This window comes from Ciconia boyciana, chromosome 8 (assembly GCF_034638445.1).
Source record: "Ciconia boyciana chromosome 8, ASM3463844v1, whole genome shotgun sequence".
Classification (NCBI taxonomy): Eukaryota; Metazoa; Chordata; class Aves; order Ciconiiformes; family Ciconiidae; genus Ciconia; species Ciconia boyciana.
Window position 1 is genome coordinate 47,407,354 of NC_132941.1, and position 19,400 is coordinate 47,426,753.

General features: G+C 41.5%; 1 protein-coding gene across 2 annotated transcripts; it reads right to left on the reverse strand.

Annotated features, from left to right (window-relative positions):
- Positions 1–1,648: 1,648 nt before the first annotated feature.
- On the reverse strand, positions 1,649–16,162 carry LIPA (lipase A, lysosomal acid type). Of its 2 annotated transcripts, XM_072870383.1 has the most exons (10): positions 15,563–16,162; positions 13,684–13,804; positions 9,680–9,878; positions 9,188–9,297; positions 8,417–8,553; positions 6,816–6,962; positions 5,554–5,625; positions 4,407–4,478; positions 3,435–3,628; positions 1,649–3,216 (listed from the first exon to the last, which is right to left on the reverse strand). In XM_072870383.1, exons 1-10 carry the CDS (start codon positions 15,665–15,667, stop codon positions 3,057–3,059), a joined length of 1,317 nt encoding a protein of 438 aa, XP_072726484.1. In that variant the 5' UTR covers positions 15,668–16,162; the 3' UTR covers positions 1,649–3,056. The 2 variants fall into 2 exon arrangements, with proteins under 2 accessions (XP_072726484.1, XP_072726485.1); XM_072870384.1 differs by having other exon boundaries at positions 3,073–3,628; positions 15,563–16,160.
- Positions 16,163–19,400: the final 3,238 nt, after the last annotated feature.

Sequence of the window (19,400 nt, forward strand, 5' to 3'; positions counted from 1 at the left end):
CATGAAAGAAAGGGAGAAGACATTATAAATACTTTAATTATAGGAAAATCTTCCACCAAGAGCCACGTTTTATTATATATTAGAAAACCTATTCAGCCATCAAGGTTTCTCTCTCATATCTTACAGATTAAAGCCATTTGTAACTTTTCATGACATTAACGTATTCACATTTCCTTTTTTTTTTGTATGGCACATTCACCATAGAGAGTAATTTATAGAAAACTAGTTTATTTTGTTCCCAAGCTGACAAAACTGCTTCTCTTACAGGGCCCAAGGGAGTAGGAGCTCTGTTTTAGCACAACTTCCGATGCTGAGGCACTTGTATGTTGTTTGAGTTGATGTGTAAACTTTTGTCAGTGTTATCACTAGCTACAGAATCACTAAATAGTGTAAAAATGCTCTGCATTGAGCTAGTACATCATTCAGTACGCACCACTAACTTACACGCACTCTACCGTCCTTAGGCCTTCTGCATGAAATGAAAAGTGTGAATATACTTGCAGATGACTATAAAAAAATCTTTTTCAAGTTCAAAGCACAACATGTGAACAAAAACACGTGCCTTTATGTCTGCGTAAGCCCTCATATGCCCAATTGTGTCGTACATCTCTAAGTCAAAGCCCTGGATCATGTCTGATGCCCTCTGTTATGCTAGTACACTTTTATATTATCAAAAGCTGACATTCAGCTTCATATATATATGTACATCCTTCAACACCATACATATATACACCTATAACACAAAGATGTCTATAGGACAGGCACTAAGTATGTAAGTCTGCTTTGAAAAATGTACCATTCATCATTGCTCATTCTTATTAGACCAAGCTTCTCGCTCTTCTCCTCTATGTTCAGGGTGTCTTATTTTGCACATTTCTTTCCACTGACACCTCTCCAAGTTTGTGTCACACAGTGCTTGTAACTTTAGCAAGCCAGGGAGAGCACAGCAGCTCACAATTCCCACAGCCACCCCTGCTCCAGCGAAGCAGAGAAGCTCCATAATGGCTTTTGTGTAAAGCATCCACTATTCTGGCTTTTTTTCCAGGCACAAAGGGTTCATCAGCTGACAAAGCTGGCAACACATAGGATTTAATACATCCTGCTATCTTGACTGCACATCTACTGTATTCAGAATGTACAGAAAGGTACAGCCTGAGTATATTTATTATTGAAGATGGCAAAGGTCAAAAGCTGGGTCAAACATACCACAGCAAAGATTAGTTCCCTGCCTTACTATGTGGTTAAATGCTATTTATGAGATTACCAGACAGTCCGTTAAGCAATCCAATTACCCAAGCTTTAAGAATGTGATACAAGAAGCTTTCCACCATGTCAGTGGTTTGAAAAGAGCCTCACTGGAGGCGTGGAAAATGACTCCGTCTTGTGAGCAGTTATTTACAATTGGTACCTTACTTAAAAGTCTCAGAGAAGTCCCCCAAAACAACATGAATGGTCTTTTAGACTTAGGAAAAGCCTCTTTCAGGACAAAAGTAAAATGGAAGCTTACTTGGCTATTTTACTTTTTTATTGTACTTGTTCTACGGGTGAATAGTTTTGAAAAACAGACTCAGCTTTCTGGATTCTGTCCCAAAGATTCACATGCATTCATGAAACAACAAGAAGTGAAACACAACACATCGCTCCGAACTCCAAGCAGGTCTCATGTTTATTGAAATATCTCAAGCTTAATAAACATGATGCACATGGCTCTTGCTGTATCACATACCCTCACAACTGCTAAGTTAGCCACTTTGGATTCCCACAGAAACTTCCTTTCAGCACAGCAAGGTGAAGCAAATATGGCTGCCACAAATATAAAGCAGACTTAGAGATCCTGCTAGGAATCGCAACTGAAATATCATGAACCACTTTTTCCTTAAACAAAGCCTGAGGATTCCCTGAGTCTGAATTAGGAATAATAATAAAAAAAAATCAAACAAACAAACCCTAATTTATGGCTTATGCAACATTTTGCAATTTTATTTTTTTTTTTTTACAAAAAAAGTTTGCCTCAATTTAAAATGCACTATTTTCTATGCCATGTAGAAAAGGCTTTTTATCCTGTTGGGATTACTGACAGAAATTTGGGTTGAATCCAACCACGGCACAGAAATTATCATCTGGACTGAGACAACTGACTCTGGAGATTGTTCATACATCTACATTTGGCACGGAACTTTTGTGCAATTCAGAGGAGCCAAAATCCTCCGCATAGTCAATGGAAAGAGCAAGGCACCTAGACCACAGACAATTACAGCTCCAAAGTCAGACCCCTGAAGCAGATGTGAATCCTCTCCCCCCATTAAATCAGGGCTTAGCCCCATTTTGAAGTGGAAACCAAGACAAATGGAAACTGCTGTTAATACTGCCAGGCTTCACCAGAGTGTTGTACGGTTGCTGAACACAATGATGGCAAGCACCACATAAGCAGCTAAGAAGTAAACAGATCTTCAAAGCAGCAGATGATTAGGTGGAAAAGTCCATGCAAATTAAGTCACTCAAGCTATAGAATTAATGCTTTGGCTCTTCCCTTGCCAGTAGTATACTGGGGGACCTTGTTTTCTAGTGGTCAGTGCAAAGAAAACAAAACACAAATATGTTACATCATTCTCCTTGAAAGCCATAACCTATTGACAAAGCTAACTGAAAGTGGTATTTCTTTTAACTGCTTCTCTTGTTCCAGGAATCTGCAAGGGCAAATAATGATCCTTATCCATAGCTGGTACGTGAAATATGAAAGGCTTCAGGGACACCATTAAATCAAGAAAAATGCAGCAATGAATCAGTCCCAAAATAGGAGATTTCAACTGACAGTGGTGATCTTCTCTGGCTTCATGACAGTTCTTCTGGGCAATATTGAAAAAGAAAGTCATCTGATGTAGCCAGCTTGTATGTGATGGCTAAAATAATCAAAAAGCAAAAAGTCACTAAGTGCTTTTTAAAGTACCGGCACCAAATGGGTCACTGCAGTACAAAGAGTACTTCTGAAAGGTACTCAGAAGTGGCAACGTACTGAGAAATGGCAGTATTTTACGCACAGTGAAATACTTATTGTTTTAATTGTCAAGCACCTGAGGTGCTGAATGGACTAACTTGTCTTCAGGCATGTCACTGAATTTATATGCACATGACATAGTCCTTTTGTGCAGAGTCACACTGCTGTTTTTTGAATACCATGCCACCATGTGCAAAATCAGCAGGATACAATGACGATTTCTGCAGGAGAGAGAAATAATACTGAGAAAAACAAACCAAATATGAATACAATTCAGTAGTCATTGCTGGCATTTTAAAAATGCATCATAAATAAACAATGTAGCATTATTGCCAGAAAAGCATATGTTCCAAAAAGATGCATTCCTGGTGAACTAATACTCTGAGATACCATGCTGGTTTAGAGATACTTCCTAATCATGTTAATTATTTCATTATACATGCGGTAAGGTGCATCAAGGCCCCAGATGAAATCCAAATGTTCCCATTCTGGAATGTTTTTGTGGTAAACCAAGTTTGTGATCTGAGTGAGCAGCATAGCAACATCCTTTGGGTCTGCCAGCCAGTCCTGTCCACCAGTCCACACCGCGGTTGGTACAGTCATCTCTTTTATTTTGTAGAAAGGGGGAGCAGACTGCAGAGGGGGAAAGTGAAAACATAAGCATTAGAAAGAACAAGTCTTCAGTGTGATACTACACGGCAGTGTAACATACTAGCAAATGCAAGAATCTATCAGATTCTCATTTTCTCTTCCTCTCTTGGGCAGCTAGAGATGGAGATGGAGTCCTGACTCAACCAAAAATGTAACTCCAGGAGTCCTGCAATATGATAGCACTTATAGCAGTAAAGATCTGGTATGAGGAGTTTACAAGACAGTAGGACAAGACAGCAGAGTAGCAGAAGTCTCAGAGTATGCATTCCATTCAAATTATTTCTAAACCTTAATCAAATCCTAAAAATGATTGCTACTCTGAAAGTATGATACTGCCAACTTTCCTAGTCACTAAAGTGGCAAGGGGCAAAATATTTTTAGTATTGCACACAGCAATTTAGAAACAAACACGCGTGGAGATTAAACAGGCTGAAGATAAGCAATACACATGAATTGACAGTCTATGCCTTATTGTGAGAAGTGCAGTGGGATCTCATGATCTAGGCAGGCAGGATGACCCTCAAGAAACAGTGTGCCATCAGAGCTTTGTATCCAAGCGTGGGCTCCATATTGACTTAGGACTACCTCAGAGCTCTATAGTCCTGTCTTTCTTTTTTTTGGAAAAGGCAGATCTCCAGTTGGTTACTGGGCAACACTAGTGGCTCTTTAGCATGCAGCATAAACACAGCACCCAGAGAAGTGCCCAAGGACTTTTTTTGTGACACTCAAGAATTATAACATATCCATAAAAGATGTCTACCTGATTGTAGTGAGCCATATTTGCAGCCTTGCTTCCCCAGTCATAAGCTTTGAGTTCCCCAGTCTTCACAGCCTAGAAATAAATATTCACACATATAAAGAAGAACTGCAACACTTCTATTGCAGGAATAAAAAAGTATAGGTCATATAGAGAACTGGCAAAGGCAACTGACACAAGAGACAGTGAAATGCCAAGTATTAACAAAGACAAGTGTCACTGCTTTGCCCAGTGTCACAGGAGTGGGAAACATTAACATTCAATACCATTAGACTTTGTCCCTTAAGATTCCACACTCTTTCACAGCAGTGGTAGGAAAGATTAAGGAAAACAGCTTAGTGTATCCAAAGCCAGGATGTGGCAGCTCCATGCTTGTTTCAGAAATATTTACCTTGCTGTCTAAATGTATACGAACACAGCTTGGAACTTTCTTAGAAAGTCTACTCTGTATGATTTACGACCTATTATTTTTCAGAAACAGAAGTCTATATAACAGGGATCTGGAAAAAAAAAAAGTCTTCACAAATTTCTTTCCAAGCCAACACTTGAACAGCTATGTACAGCAGAACACATTGCTTCTGAATTGATGACCAAGTCCAGTTACAAGATCACAAGTAGCACTGACCACTGCTTCCATGGCAAATGTCTTCTCGTATTTGCCAGCCTGCTGAGCAAGCTTCAGGCACAATAGCATCAGAGGCATGAAATTGTGCACTTAAGTGAAATTCAAAATACACTAATAAAATAGAAAATGAACCCAAAGAGAATAGAACAGAACAGAACAGAAAGCCTGCTGCTTTTCACTGGCTAAAAATATAACTTGTAATCAAAACAGGGTTTGCTGAAAGAGGAGCAAATGCTTGTTACAGCATCTCTGAGTTAAGTTATTCCGTTGTATTGTTTGTTGGTCTGAAGTACTTACTGTTAGCCTTTCTCCAAAGAAATAGAGGAGAGGGGTGAGCCACCATAAGTCAGTATCATCAAAGCAGCTGCAGTGAACAGTTGTCATTCTGACAACTGGCAGTTCCAGAATTTCACTTGGACTATGCTACGTATATATTTTGGCATTTTATTCCATTTAAATATCAGAGACATCAATATTCTACGAACAAGCTAGTGTCACGGACGTTTTAGATTCTGGAAACTCTACCTGGCTCCAGTGGATCATGTTTTGTACAGATGTCCCCGCAGGGCAGTGTGTTGAATACACATCCACTCGGCTCTGCAACAAGATAATTAATATGGTTTACTCCTCACAATGCAACACTGCAACCATTATTGCTTCTTGAACAACTAACAGAAAACTTTCCATTCCTCCTAAAACTGTTATAAACAAAAGTTAACTAGAGCCATATATACAGATGAGGTAAAAGGTTCAAACGTTTTGGGGATTACTTACAATTAACTGCAGAACTTTAAAGCTGAACTCTAAACCTGATAATGATATCCCTTAAGCATTTTTTATATGTTCAGAATCTCTTTTAAAAAGTGCTAGTATTGTAAGAATTGGGAGCACATTAACTAATATTTAGATAGATTAATACTAAACTAGTAGCTGTCAGTCCAAAGTGATTCAGAACTTCATACACTTTGAGTTTGGAAGTACAAAATACCCAGAAGAAACTTAAATCCTGGCAGAAAAAAAAATATTATCCACCATTAAAACCATGAAAACTGTATGTGCTGAGCAAGAAAACATCAAAAAAAATGCACTTTCACCTTGATAGAAAAATACAAAAAATGTACATTTTTGCACACAGAATGGTGAAAAAAATAATGCTAATTCTATCTCAATCCAATAAAAAAAATCCTCAGCCTTCATCCACCTGTGGGTAAACTGATACCAGGTTCTACTGATTTCAGGGAGTTAGAAACACTTTAAGAAGCATTACGAAAAAAGGCAGTCTCACACCAGTTGCTGTTAACTAGCTTTCACAGTTAACAAAACAAGTCCTGTGAACAAGTCCCTTGGAACTAGAACCACAGATGAAGCCATCAGCAGGGCCAGAAATTGGTCCCAGAGAAAATAATTGCACACGTCCACCAAGAGACCAGAAAACTTCAACAGTTCTCTTGAAAATGGTTGAAAACTGTTATCTTTATTCCTCACTTCCTTGAAAAAGGAATTAAATATTTGCACCATCATATTAATTCATTCTCTTACCCACTTCCCCAACAGATCTAAAATAATGTATTTTAGCTTTCCAGTAATGTTTTAAAAGGTTAATTCTACCCATGCAAGCTGGGCAACTACCTCTATACCACGGAAAGATATTCATCCAAACTCAGCATGATGAAGAAGGCATTAGTTTTTTTCTAATTACCTGTAAAGGACAATCAGTACAGTGATACACAGTCAATACTGTGTTAGAGTTCACAATAACCCAGCTATTAAAAGTCACCAAAACATACCATATTCAAGTTTCTCTCATTAAAACCACACAGAAGAAAGAATATGTTGCCGCAAAGGTCATCAAGTATTCTGTGGGTGCAAACATGGGTAGCAAGCCACTTCAGCAAAGAATTCTGAGGGAGGAATTGTTTCTTTCCAAACATGTCCTACAAAATAACAAACACATAGGACAAACATGTAATTGCATAGAATGACCTGGGTTTAGTTTTATACTATAACATTCTGGAGGTAATTATTTCCATTTGCACTGGTGACAGGTGTGTCATATGAAAATGATTTATCTCCTTATCAATCTTGTTTGCAGTCCAATGGGAAGGTCACAGTTAGTGCTTCTGCTACAAATGATGCTGTCCATTACCCCCACAAAAAGTACGTGGGAACTAGGACCATCATTAAAGAATTCCAAACCTAACCTCAAATTCTAATCAGTTTTAAATTCTGTATTTACAGGAGTACTACGCAGCTTCTTGTCCTCAGAACTGTTTAAGGCTAAAATATTTTAAGCTGTATCTGCTAATGTTAAGTGGCTTTGTGCTTGCAACTTCCTCTTTTCAAACCATGTAAGACAAACAAGTTGCATAAGCTGTGGTGGCCACTTCCTCTTGATGAGTATTTTTGATACATCCAAGGATTTGAAAATGACCCACTGAGCACTTCCTTAAAATGTGACACAGCTTTTTAAAGATACTCCTGACCCATGGGTTTGTGGCTGTCATGTACTTCTGCACTCCAGTTTTTTTGCAAGTCACCATGAGAATCAAGTTCCTCAGCACAACAGGAACATGTGCACAGGGCACTGATCAGCTGCTATCCTCATTAGACAAAGTTCATTACACGAGGAACAGGAGACCACAATTGTTAGTATCACTTTTTTGTATCTGCCTTTGGAGCAGGGAACTAATAATGCAAACAGACACGCATTAAATGTGTACAAGGTACGTTAGAGAAGGGTTTACCTCACAGAACAAACAGCTCCGTGTGGGAATCTCCATGGGTGGTGGAAAGAAAAGTGATGGTTAAAAATGACGCATCGCAGGGTGTTCACAATGTCTGACTTCAGGCACTTACTGCAGCCTGCCAGTCTGCCTATATTCCCTTTGATGTTAATGGGGAAAGGTAAACTCCTCCAGAGGATGATTCACAGCATCTAAATAAAGATCCTGCTCTTAATCACCCTCTGAAGGATCCTCTTCTGATACTTAATGGTTAATTGTGAAACAAATCTGTTAAAGTTAATGAAAAAGTATTCTGTATAAAGCTATCATATGACTCTTCTAAAACAGACCAACTATTTAATGAATCATGTGATCTCTGTAGAGTAAATTCTAGAAAGATGTAAATGGAAAAACATAATTTTATTCAATCTTTTAAGTTGTAATTGTAAAATACTACTTTAAACTGATGCAAATTGTCTCATTAGACAGCAGTAAAGCCAGAGAAGCCACCGCTTACTTCCATAGCATTATTATGGAGAAGTGGCCCAGTATTCTTGTCAAACATGTTAATCTAATCACAGCTATTAACATTCTTTGCTATGCTGTTTTCAAATAGAGAGAGGGACACCTCATTTGGCTTAAAACTTTTACACTCAAATACAAACCTTGAGTAGCAGGTCAGGAAACACTCCCAATTTTGCCAGAGGGCTAGTGGCAAACTTGACTGTAGCTACTGGTGCCAAGGCAAAGAACATTTTGATCTTCTTAGCCAGCTGTGGCAAAGTTGAAAAAGCAATGAAAGCTGTAAATAATATGAGAATAATTAACAAACCTCACTGACACAAGTTAGATGAGAATTTTACCTGGCAGTGATTCTATAAAATCTAAGATATGTTGAGTGTGCACAAGTATTTTTAGATTAATAGTTTAACTGTTGTCTCTAGGATCAGTTTAGATATTTTAAATTAATCTAGTTACTATGGAACACAAATTAAATGAAGCAAATCAGAAGGATTTGTTTTCTTCTGAAAACAAGTTCAGCTAACAAACCCAACACTCTTCCAGCTCTTTCTATCTGCAGATCTAAAAGCACCTGAGCCAGGCTTTACATACAGCAAAATATTCTGGAAATGGGAATCTTTATTCTACGTGCCTGATGATTCTAATTTTATTATGCACAGTTGATCAATTTATTTTAATAGAAACTGTACTGGTGGCTACCTGTGACTTCAATTTATCATTTCAGTAGCTTCCCACTTCAAGTAAACACAGAAAGGTTAAGTCTTTTCTTTTTAATGTTGATGAATATTCCAGGAAGCAGCTAAGAACCAGAAGCAGATTTCAAAATCCCTATTTTTTCAACATTAAACCACATATGTGGAACTTGGTATAATTTCAAACCCAATATATTCTAACGAATGCATCTCTTCACATACCCATTGTGGTGCCCTGTGAATGGCCAATGTAAAATACTTGTTCCTGGCCAGTCTTCTTCAAAATAAAGTCCACTGAGGCTGGAATGTCATACTTAGCCATTTCATCAAAGCTACAAAGCAAAGAGAAAAAGTCAGTTGTGTAAGTAAAGTTATCAGTGTGGAACAGCTGCACAGAGCTTTTCTGCACTGCAGATCAGTTGTCTGGACATAAAGAAAAGCTTCCTTTGGATGAAGCAGAACACTCTGGTGATTGAGTCTTCACACCAAGCTCCGGTGAAAGCAATTAACGTTCTACTGACCAACGTATGAAGGCTGTCTCAGGACACTATACTGATGATAAAACTTCCCTTTATTGCCCCCACATATGTGACAGCACAAGTAACCAGAAAAAAATACCTTGTACATTCACAATGTGACCGAACTGAGATGATGGGCAAAGAGAGGAAGAAGCCTGCTCGCAAACAGCGTGTGTAGTTTCTCTAGCGAGGATACCTGAAAACCCAGAATTCTTCTTGCTTCACTGTGAAGTGTATATGTTTCCTGGACCAGGTGTTCCCTCTGCTGTTTCCCAGCCATACATCATAGCCAGCATCTGCCAGCATAAAGCCGAGGCTGTTGTAATCTAAGTTCGTGATCCAATTGCTGGCATCTGCAAGCAAACCATGCTGCAGAAACACAGCAGGCCTTGGACCTGAAAAATAAAGCATTTATCATAGCTTCCTGTTCATCTGGAATTGAATGCCTAAGAATAATTCAAGTGAGTTATTGAAAATCTGCTTTAGATTTGCACTTTGAATATTTAATCCACTTGATTAATCTACTAAGATTAGCAATTTGTATAATATTCATAGTGCCATGAAATCACGTGTTTTCCCGAAAAGCTACTTTTTATCATTAAGAATTTTAAACTAGAAACTTGTTAGTTTCCTAACTAGAGCAAAAGACTCCTTGAAGTTCAAAACAGACAGCAAATGTGCAATAAGCAAACATGAGAAAAGCAGGAGCTACAAGAAAAATACAGGTAGTCCTTACAACTGTTTCAAGCTCACAAATTCTCAGCAAAGTGGCCCAAACACAAAGACAGCAAAAATACTTATGACCCTTGCCCTGCCCTTAAACCTGGGGAAGGCATTCCCATGTATGTGCTACAGAGATCTTTGTTTTCCAGTTAAAACAATGCCAAACTAGGGTGCTGAGCTGTGGAAATCTCTGCAACTGGTACTGGTATTATCTCTATGCAACTCCCTTCCATTAACAAAGCTGTGGCAGAACCTGAAGAGCAGTACGAGTAGCCAACAAGGAAATCTATGTTTCAAAGGACTTTCTCCCCTTAACTTAAGCAGTTAAAAGAACCACAGTCAAGACCCAGGTGGAATTTAGGAAGCGTCTCTCCTGACTTTCCCATCCTTAAAAGGGAAATGACACCTTTATGTGGAATACAGATTAAAAAAATTGAAGGTTCCTGCTTCTACACAAAGAAAATAAATTAACATATAATCATTTAGGAGGAACATGACCTTCAGAAAATCCAAAGACCTATCTCTGGATCTCGCAGTAGCACAGGTGTTTTGGGGCTTTTTTCTGCTTTAATAACTGAAATCTGATAACATGGTAACTTTAGCTCAATGCCCGAGATTACTCAGGAATTTACCTCCTCCAATGACACATCATTCTACTACAATACTAACTCACGCAATACTTCCTCCATTGATAGTTTAGACTTGGATCTTTCAGCAGAAACAGCCAAATCACCACTGTTTCAGTCACCTACACCCTCCATTCCAGGTCATGTCCATAAATGTTCACTGTGAGTTCCAAAATCCAAATTAGCAATATTCCTGCCTCCTGGCAAGCTTTATACCTGTGACAAGGAACCTTTTCAGTACCTCAGTACCTGCTTTTCCCATGTGGCACACTGTCCCTGCAACCAGAGCAAATCTCCAGCAGTGCCAAACTGGCACTGGAGACAGTACAACACAACTGTTTACTCCACGGCAGTAATACTTCATTGCCTTATGAACAGTGTGCAGGATTTTCAAGCCCAACATTAAAATTGTTTTTAGTAATGTTCACTTTTAGCTTTGATACCTTCTTCCCTTTTACCAAACTCAGATCAACCAACTTCTGATTTTTTGAAGAATAGGCTCTCCTCAAGCTGCTACTTGCATGTTTCATAACATAGGAAGGGGAAAACTGTTCAACTGCTTTAATGCTTTAATTCTGTTCTCCTATTAGCCTCCAATTTCTGCCAGTTCCTTTTTCACTTTACCAAGCAGTCACCAGATCTGCACATGAATTGCACAATCATATGACAAACTGACTTGGACAATAATAATTTTGTATCACCTCGTATCCTAAAAACACCAGAGGGGGAATAAGAAAAGTAGGTCCTTAAACTACCCTTTCAGCTATAGAACATTTTGTTCTCTTCACTGCACCCCCAAGAAGCTGAAGACAGACTTATTTCCATGCCCTTCTTACCCATGCTATGCAGTTGTTTTAGATTTTTAGTTAATACTAAAACCAAAAATCATTGATGTTTTGCTTTTAGGTTGTCTGAACATTTTCCCTTTTTTTTTTTTTTTTTGCTGAAGAACTGTAGGTTTTGTTCCAAAACATCATGTGATACATAATTCCAAGGGATCCAATTCACATTATGCAGGTATTGCAAAAGAAGAATTATGGCATATATATGCTAAGTCAGCAGTAACACATCATTGGTATCTTTCTGAGAAAAGATACCAAGTCTATAAAAACTTAAGATCAACATGAACTTTGAAATCTTCATTCTTCTAGGAGATCGTACTTCCCCAAATGTGCTCAGTAATCCTTGTTTTTAAAATTAAAGCACTTTGCAAAACATGAACTTGGGGTCGAGGGTGTGGCAAGAGGAATGTGGAGAATTCCCACAGGTCAGGAAACTTCTGTTTGCTTCTGTCATCAATGAAGGATTCGACAAAATCAACAGGTACAAAGGCAGCCTGTCTTCTTCCTGTGAGCTTCTCTGAAATGCTTAAGTACAAAGACACCTGCCAGGTTTGACTGGCCTCGTCCATGCACTGATCTTTACACACCCACCTTGTGAGAGTCAGCGGACAGCGCAAACATCCTAACTCATACAAAACCAACAGATAAGGGCAGGAAGACTGTTGCTTGGCCTTTGGCAAAGGAGGGTTTTTCCACAGGTCTTGTTCACACCCAAGGCTATAGGACAATTCCTGATTTTTTTTGCTCCATGTTTTTACCTCTCATCCTAGTTTTTTTCAGTCCAAAGGGTTCTGAGGCAGTCCTTAGAATGTGTACAGTTTCTATGCAAACAGGCTGCTGTTGTATGCATGCGATTGTCTGTAGGATCTTTTATAAGGGGTGGTGACAAGACTGATACCAAATTCAGCCATTGCTGTTCAAATACACTGTTAATTCCATATGCAGTGTATGAGGATAGCAAGTCAAAGGCTACGTGTGACTCTCCTCTTCCACATATATTCCTCCCATTTTTAAAGCATTCCATCACTCAGTCCTTGCAAAAACCTTTGCCCATATCGGTCCCTTAAGTTTCAGCTTACATTCCCCCTCTACTGCCTCTCCCCCACCTCCTCACCTGTACACCCCCTGCATCTCTTCCATGATTTTATACCACCTTTCCCAGTAATTCTTACAGCTTGTAACAGTGCTCTGGTGGCACATGCCAATGCTCCTGCCAGTCCCCCATCAAATCACATCCATAAAACAACCTGGTCTGGGCTGACTGTTACACTGTCAACTACCTGTTACATATCCTAATTTGCAATATATTTTAAAATGCATTTTACTCAAGATGTTCTGAAGTGATTTTATCTCTTCAGATATTATATTGTTTTACCTATTTAAGCAGCTGTGTAAAATATGACACCCAGGTAGTATGAAGGTACCATTGGTCTGGCTTGTACCTTACTGCAACGGGAGCTTCAGAGAGGTTAAAATTGACAAACGAACTCTTATTTTATGCAGAAATCAGGAAGTAATTATTTTGTGAACATTCTGGTGGGAACTCTTGTAGTTTAGTTATATTTCACCAAAGAGGCATGTGAACTGCCCCTACTTCTGAAAATGGTCAGGCATTTTTAACAAACTTATTTGTTACAAAGAAACATTTTTAAAAATGGGGTTTGAAATAACCCAATAATGTTGCCATCAATCTCTTTTCAAGACACTTTATTACTTTAAAAAAACCAACAAATCTCAACCCCTCAAAAAATCAAACAACAATGAAGGACTTGTATTAATGTCACAAAAAGGCAATGCCAGGAAAATATAGCTTTCTAACTGCTTCTCCCTCCTTTACTCAAGTCACTCTACATGTGCCTAATCTATTTGGGCCATAACATTCACCAATAAAACATTCTAACTGCATAGGTCATATAGTCTTTAATCTTTTTCTGGATTATTACAGGAATTTTATAAATCAGAGGCCTTCTTCATGACTTCCCATTTTTCCAAGCAGACATAAATCTTACCTTTGCTACTCCCACGGCCTTTTCTTCCATAAGGAATTCTGTTAACAGAAAGGATATACCCATCTTCTGTTGTCACTTCATACTCCTCACTAGGGTATCCCCTGAAGGTAATAATCTGACTCTGAAGAAAGAAAAGAAACCACCTTGGAGTCAGACTGCCAGGCTCCTCAGTTTATTAACATGTGCAAAGTACTCTGGGTTCCTTCCAAAGGCGGGATGTGAAATTAAAGGAATGTGCCATACCACCCGCCTATTTGATGCAGACAGGTTTTCTTATGAGACTTATCTCAGTATAGAGTCAGGAATTAGCCAGAGCACAAACCTCATCCTAGGAATTTGGGAGGACTTCCTAGCCTGTCCCCATCCACTGTCACATTAGTTACTCACACGCTGCTTACAGTGAGAAAGGAGACTGAAGTGTTGAAAAGGAGATTATGATAACAGGGCAAAACACCGAGACACGGATTTGGCAGACAAAAATTGAAACTGTCTGCTCTCAAGGAAAGCGGTATCTTCCAGTAACAAACAAGCGAGGACAGCAAAAAGCCACTGGCATCACAGGGGCATATGGAAGAAGAGAAGGAGGGAAGAGTTCATCCCTCCTGAAGAGAAAGGCTTCTTTAAAAACACTGCAGACTTACTGAATTCTCTGTTATACAGAAGACACAATCATATTTAGGCAATGTGCTGAAATGAACCACAAATACAGCAGCTTTAAAACACTAAGGTGACACTCTTCACATGTGTGAGCTGCTGATATTGCCACCTCAGCTCGTAGTTACTCGCCTTTCTCCTCAAACCTTATGTCTGTTGCAGGGCTTTTAAGTGACTTTGCTGACAAACCAAACAAGAAAATAATAATAAAAAACCCCACACTTGTTCAACACTATTATTTCATTAATAGGTTTATCTCCCATCTCTTAAGTCTCGGGCTTTATGTTATTTTCATTTGGTGCAACTCCAGGATGACAGAGAACTTGCTATTTAATTGGTTTTATGACACCAACCATGCCTTGAAAAAATGTAAGAAATGCAAGACATGATCGGAGTTCTACTGTTAGGCTGCTGGGCAAGGAAGAGAAGGAGCATTTAATTAAACATGCTATTTCTTTTAAATATATCTTTAATCATCCACAGTGACGTTAACATTCCAAAATGATTTTAAGGCTAAATTCCATTCAAATGCTATTAGGCTTACACTAAATTACTATTTTCAGTCCTCGAAATGATATTTAGATGATACTAATGACTCAAGCACTTCTTTTCTTATAGCATTTCTAGCTTGAAGTATCTTCTCGCACATATGAGAAAATAGCACGGTTTAGATGGGGCAGAGGAAAGAGCAACTTACACCAGTTTCTAAGAGCAAATATTTCCTGGAGTTGGCTATTGCGGCAGAAGGAGAATAAAGTTAAGAGAGTAAATGGCAAACGGGAAGAAAAGCAGCTGTGGGCAAGAACACGGGAGCATCGTGCTAGCAGCACGAGTATGCTTCATAAACATGCGCTTTTCTAGCGGTTAAGAAAGAGAGTGTCCTGACTCTACCAAAACGCACAGGTCTGGATCAGAAAATATGTGAGAGGAAGATTAGACACAGGCAACAGGGGACCAAGAAGGACCTGGAAGGAGGAGAAGAGAAAGACGACGTGTAAGCAGAGGGTGTCAGCAGCGGCAGGCTGACCGCTGACCAGTGCCTGAAGTCTCCCGGGGCTTTCGCCGCGGCTGCTGAGGGCGGGAGGCACCGGCCTTGCGCCGTGGAGCCGTGAAGGGGCCGCACGCCGCCCACAGCCCCCTCTGCTCCTCTCCTCGCCCCGTTACAACCCGCGGCCACACCCGCTGACAGTTTCGGGCACTTTTCCCTCAACGCCGCGCCACTCACGATGTTCATGTTCGTTTCGGGGTCCACATTTCTCCTCCGCCTGGCGAACGCGCCCGAACCGGCGATGCTCTGCAGCAGGAAAGCGGCGACCACCAGGCCCCGCATCCTGGCCCTGCGGGAAGAAGGCGGGAGGCCCCGGCTCGCCGCGGGGAGAAGCCGAACCCGGCGCTGGGGCGGCTGCGAGCGGGCCCCGCCGAGGCTTCTGTGCCGCCTCCACCGAGCGCGGCGAGCGGCAGGGGACCGCGTGACAGGGGCGGCCGCCCGGCTGACAGGGCGAGGACGGGGGCGGCCGCGGTCCTGTCAGCGGCGGGGAGGCAGCCGCGGGCCGGAGGCGTTGTCCAGCCCCGAGCGGCTGAACGAGCGCGGCCGGCCCCGCCGCACAGCGCTGCCGGGCTGGGCGCCCGGGTGTGTCCCGCACCCCTTCGCGCCTCCCCCTTGGGGTGACCGCGGCCCGGCGGAGCCACCCGGCGGCGGGACGGCCCGCCCTCCGCGGAGAGCTCCCGCCGCGCCGGGACCGACCTCCGGCTCCGCCCGCCCGCCGCTCCCAGCGCGGATGAGCGCGGCGCGGCGCGGCGGGAGGAGGGCGCTAGGCCGGCGGCGCCGCTCAGGCCATGCGGCGCGGCCTATCGGCGGCGGCAGGGGCCGCCCGGCCCACCGCGCCCGGCCCACGCCGCCAGGCTCCGCGGGGCGGGAGCCCGCCCAGGGGCGGTGACCGCCGAGCCCCGCGCAGCCCCCGGCGCCGGCCGCTGTGGCCTCTGCCGGCCCCCCTCGCCCGGCGGCGGGCCTCGGGCTGCCTGAGCCGGCGTGATTCGGCGTTTCTCAAGTAATGTTGTGTAGGTCCCCCCCGCCCCCCCCGACTCCATTTTCGGAAATCGTGCAGCCCCGAGAACGGCGCCCGTGATTTTTGCTTCCCAGCCCTCCTGGTCTTCTGCATCTGCTCTCCTCTGAAGTCTCCAGAATCCTCATAGGGCCGCCCCGCGAGGGTGCATTCGATATCTGCCCCGGTCCCGCCGCAGAGCCCGCAGCAGGCTCCAGGGAGAAGGCAGCAGCAAGGAGAGGGTGAAGCCTCGCCCACCACGGCCTCTCCCCGACGCGTGCTGAACACCTGCACTTGGGAGAGCCGGTCCTTTGTAAGAACTACACAGCGTTGTCAGCAATCACTGTTACTCTTACACAAACAGATCATCTAGCCATCGTTTTTTAGCATAGTCTAAATATATAAAATCTAACACAAGTGGGCTTAAGTTACATGCAGGCACACAGTTCCATCAGGGTTATCATCAGCTTCCTGCAAACCTGTTTTATCTTTATGTCTGAGACAACTAATTGGCACGGTATTGCGTACCTATAATTTCCCAGAGAAGCGTGTCTGGGGTCAGGGGATGTGTGACCAGGCTTGCAAAAACTTGGACCAAATTCAATCCCATAGTATAAATGTTTGTGTTACTACAACTGTAGTAATATCTTCAGAGTCATACAGAAACCTGACATAAAATACACAGTGGTAGAGCAGGAATGTGTCAAGAACGGTAATGTTTCTGTTTATTTAGAAAGCATTAAGATTTTAATTGAAAAATCATTGAAGTTTTCATAGCATCCCCTTGTTTTGATACATGGATACATCACTCGATACAAGTGATACTAGGCAACCCTTTGCATTCCTTTTCTTAGGGTCATTTGGTTTTAAAGAACTCAGGTAGCAAAAATATTGCTCAGTGATTCACTTGGGTTTTCTGTCAAATAAATTACAGGGTACTCTTCCCCATAGGGGAAAACCCAAGTTATAAAATGCCACAACTGCTGCTGTCAGACATGGTTATTATTTATATGCTAAACTAGGCTAAATTGAAAACAGCATAGAATAAGATATTTAAAGTGATCCTGTCATTTACTATGGTAGAGTTCATTTACAATATTTTAATAATAAAAACTGCATTTCAGGCAATTGTTTGGCTGGGCTAATGCTACCAGGGGAGAATTCTTTGTCGGCAGGTATCCATTTCAGCTCCAAGGAAATGTACAGATAAGAGTTTTCTCCCTAAAATGTATAGATATTTTTGAAGCCTTTCCCGATTCTTGTATCTGTACGGAACACTCAAGTAAACAAAGCCTTTGTATTAAATATGAATGCAGTTGTTGTTTCCAGCCCGTTTCTGCACAAGTGTTTTCCAAGAAGCTCTGGCATTTGCTGCTATGCAATGCAGCTCTCCCTGATTCCAGTCAGCCCCAAAGTGAAAGCAGCAGGGCTGTACAAGTATTTCTGAAGTTTCCTGTGCTGTGCCGAGTTACAAAGATGGCTGCAGAAAGGCATTGCATAACTACTCTCTTACTTTCGTTTACTCTATTTTAAGCGCTTTCCTGCACTTATTTTATTCAATAGGCATTTGGGTCAAACCAAAGCATACAGATGCAACTAAATTTCTAAAAATATGGATACTAGGACAAATCTTTGCATTCCAGAAGGAAAATTCCTGCATTTTCCCATATGTACCAAGCTAGGTACCAAGCAAAGTACCAAGGAAAACAAACACCTGGGACAGATGCAGAGACAAGAAACCCATGTATACTTAGTAGCATAGTGAATCATTAGTGTCCATATTTGATTTTGGCCTTACAGAAACCTTTTAAATACATTTTTCTACAACTACTTGCAACCTTTATTTTCCATAAAATACATGAATCTGTGTAGATACCCTAATCCTTTTTCCTTCCCAATTCACTGCCTCTTTTCACTACTTGTCAAATACCTGATTGCTAGAAGGTTGCATGCTACTCAGAGTAGTAGCTGTACTAACCTTTATCTTGAGCTGTGAAACATCAGCTCCAACAAAAAACCCACCCACACACAAACAATCACTTAAATGAGACACAAGAGGTGTGTGTGTTACTAAGGCTCTCCAACTTCTTGTAGAAACCAGAAGTTCTCTTATGTAAGACCGTTTGTTTTGGTTTGTTTTGTTTTTAAAAGAGGGGGGAAAGGGAAAGAAAGGAATGGGAAAGGGAAAGAAGGGAAAAGGAAAGGAAAAGAAGGGAAAGGCAAAGGGCGGCCTTGTCCTGAAGAGTTACTGCCTACCGGGAGTTCACTCCATGCGGGCTGAAACTCCCCACACCACCAGGAGCCTTCCCTGAGACAGCACTTCCCCAGCGGCTTGTGGGCTGCCTCGGCTTCCCCCCCAGGCAGACCGAGGGTCGCTGGAGCTGGCCAGACAGAGTCACGACCTGGCCAAACCCAGAGGATGAGTGCAGCCAGATCCAGAGGTTCGCTGCGCCCTACGTAGATGCTTCCTACACACTTGTGAGGGTAGGGATACGGACTGTTCATACTGCAGAAGATAAACTTTTATAAGCCAGAATCTAAAATTCATACAAATTGGCATTCGGAGATTATATAAATTTATAAATAAAAGCTTGGAATACTGTTAATTCTTGTCGGTAATTGCAGAGATTGAACATGATGGCAGCAGCAGCAGTTCTGAGGTGATAATGAGGTTTGATGTAAATGACTTTCTGGCTTGTTAGGACAGAGGGACAACCTCGTGCATCCTCCACTAAAAATCTCACAAAACGAGGGGAGCTCGTCATATACCAGGAACAATAAGAAGCCTCGTGAGGCACCCTTATAGGCATTTTTATTTGCTTATTCCTACAAAATAGGAGGGAGGGGGGGCTCAAATTCTACAGATATTAATTATGAAAAGTCATTAGATAGTATCTAATTAAACACATTTCTTAACAATATATTGTCACATTTTAAAATGGAATGGATTCAAGACTGGAAAGAAGTTCTGTAATGTTATTTAAAAGATCTTGTTTATGGGTAAAGAGGAAGCAACTCAGG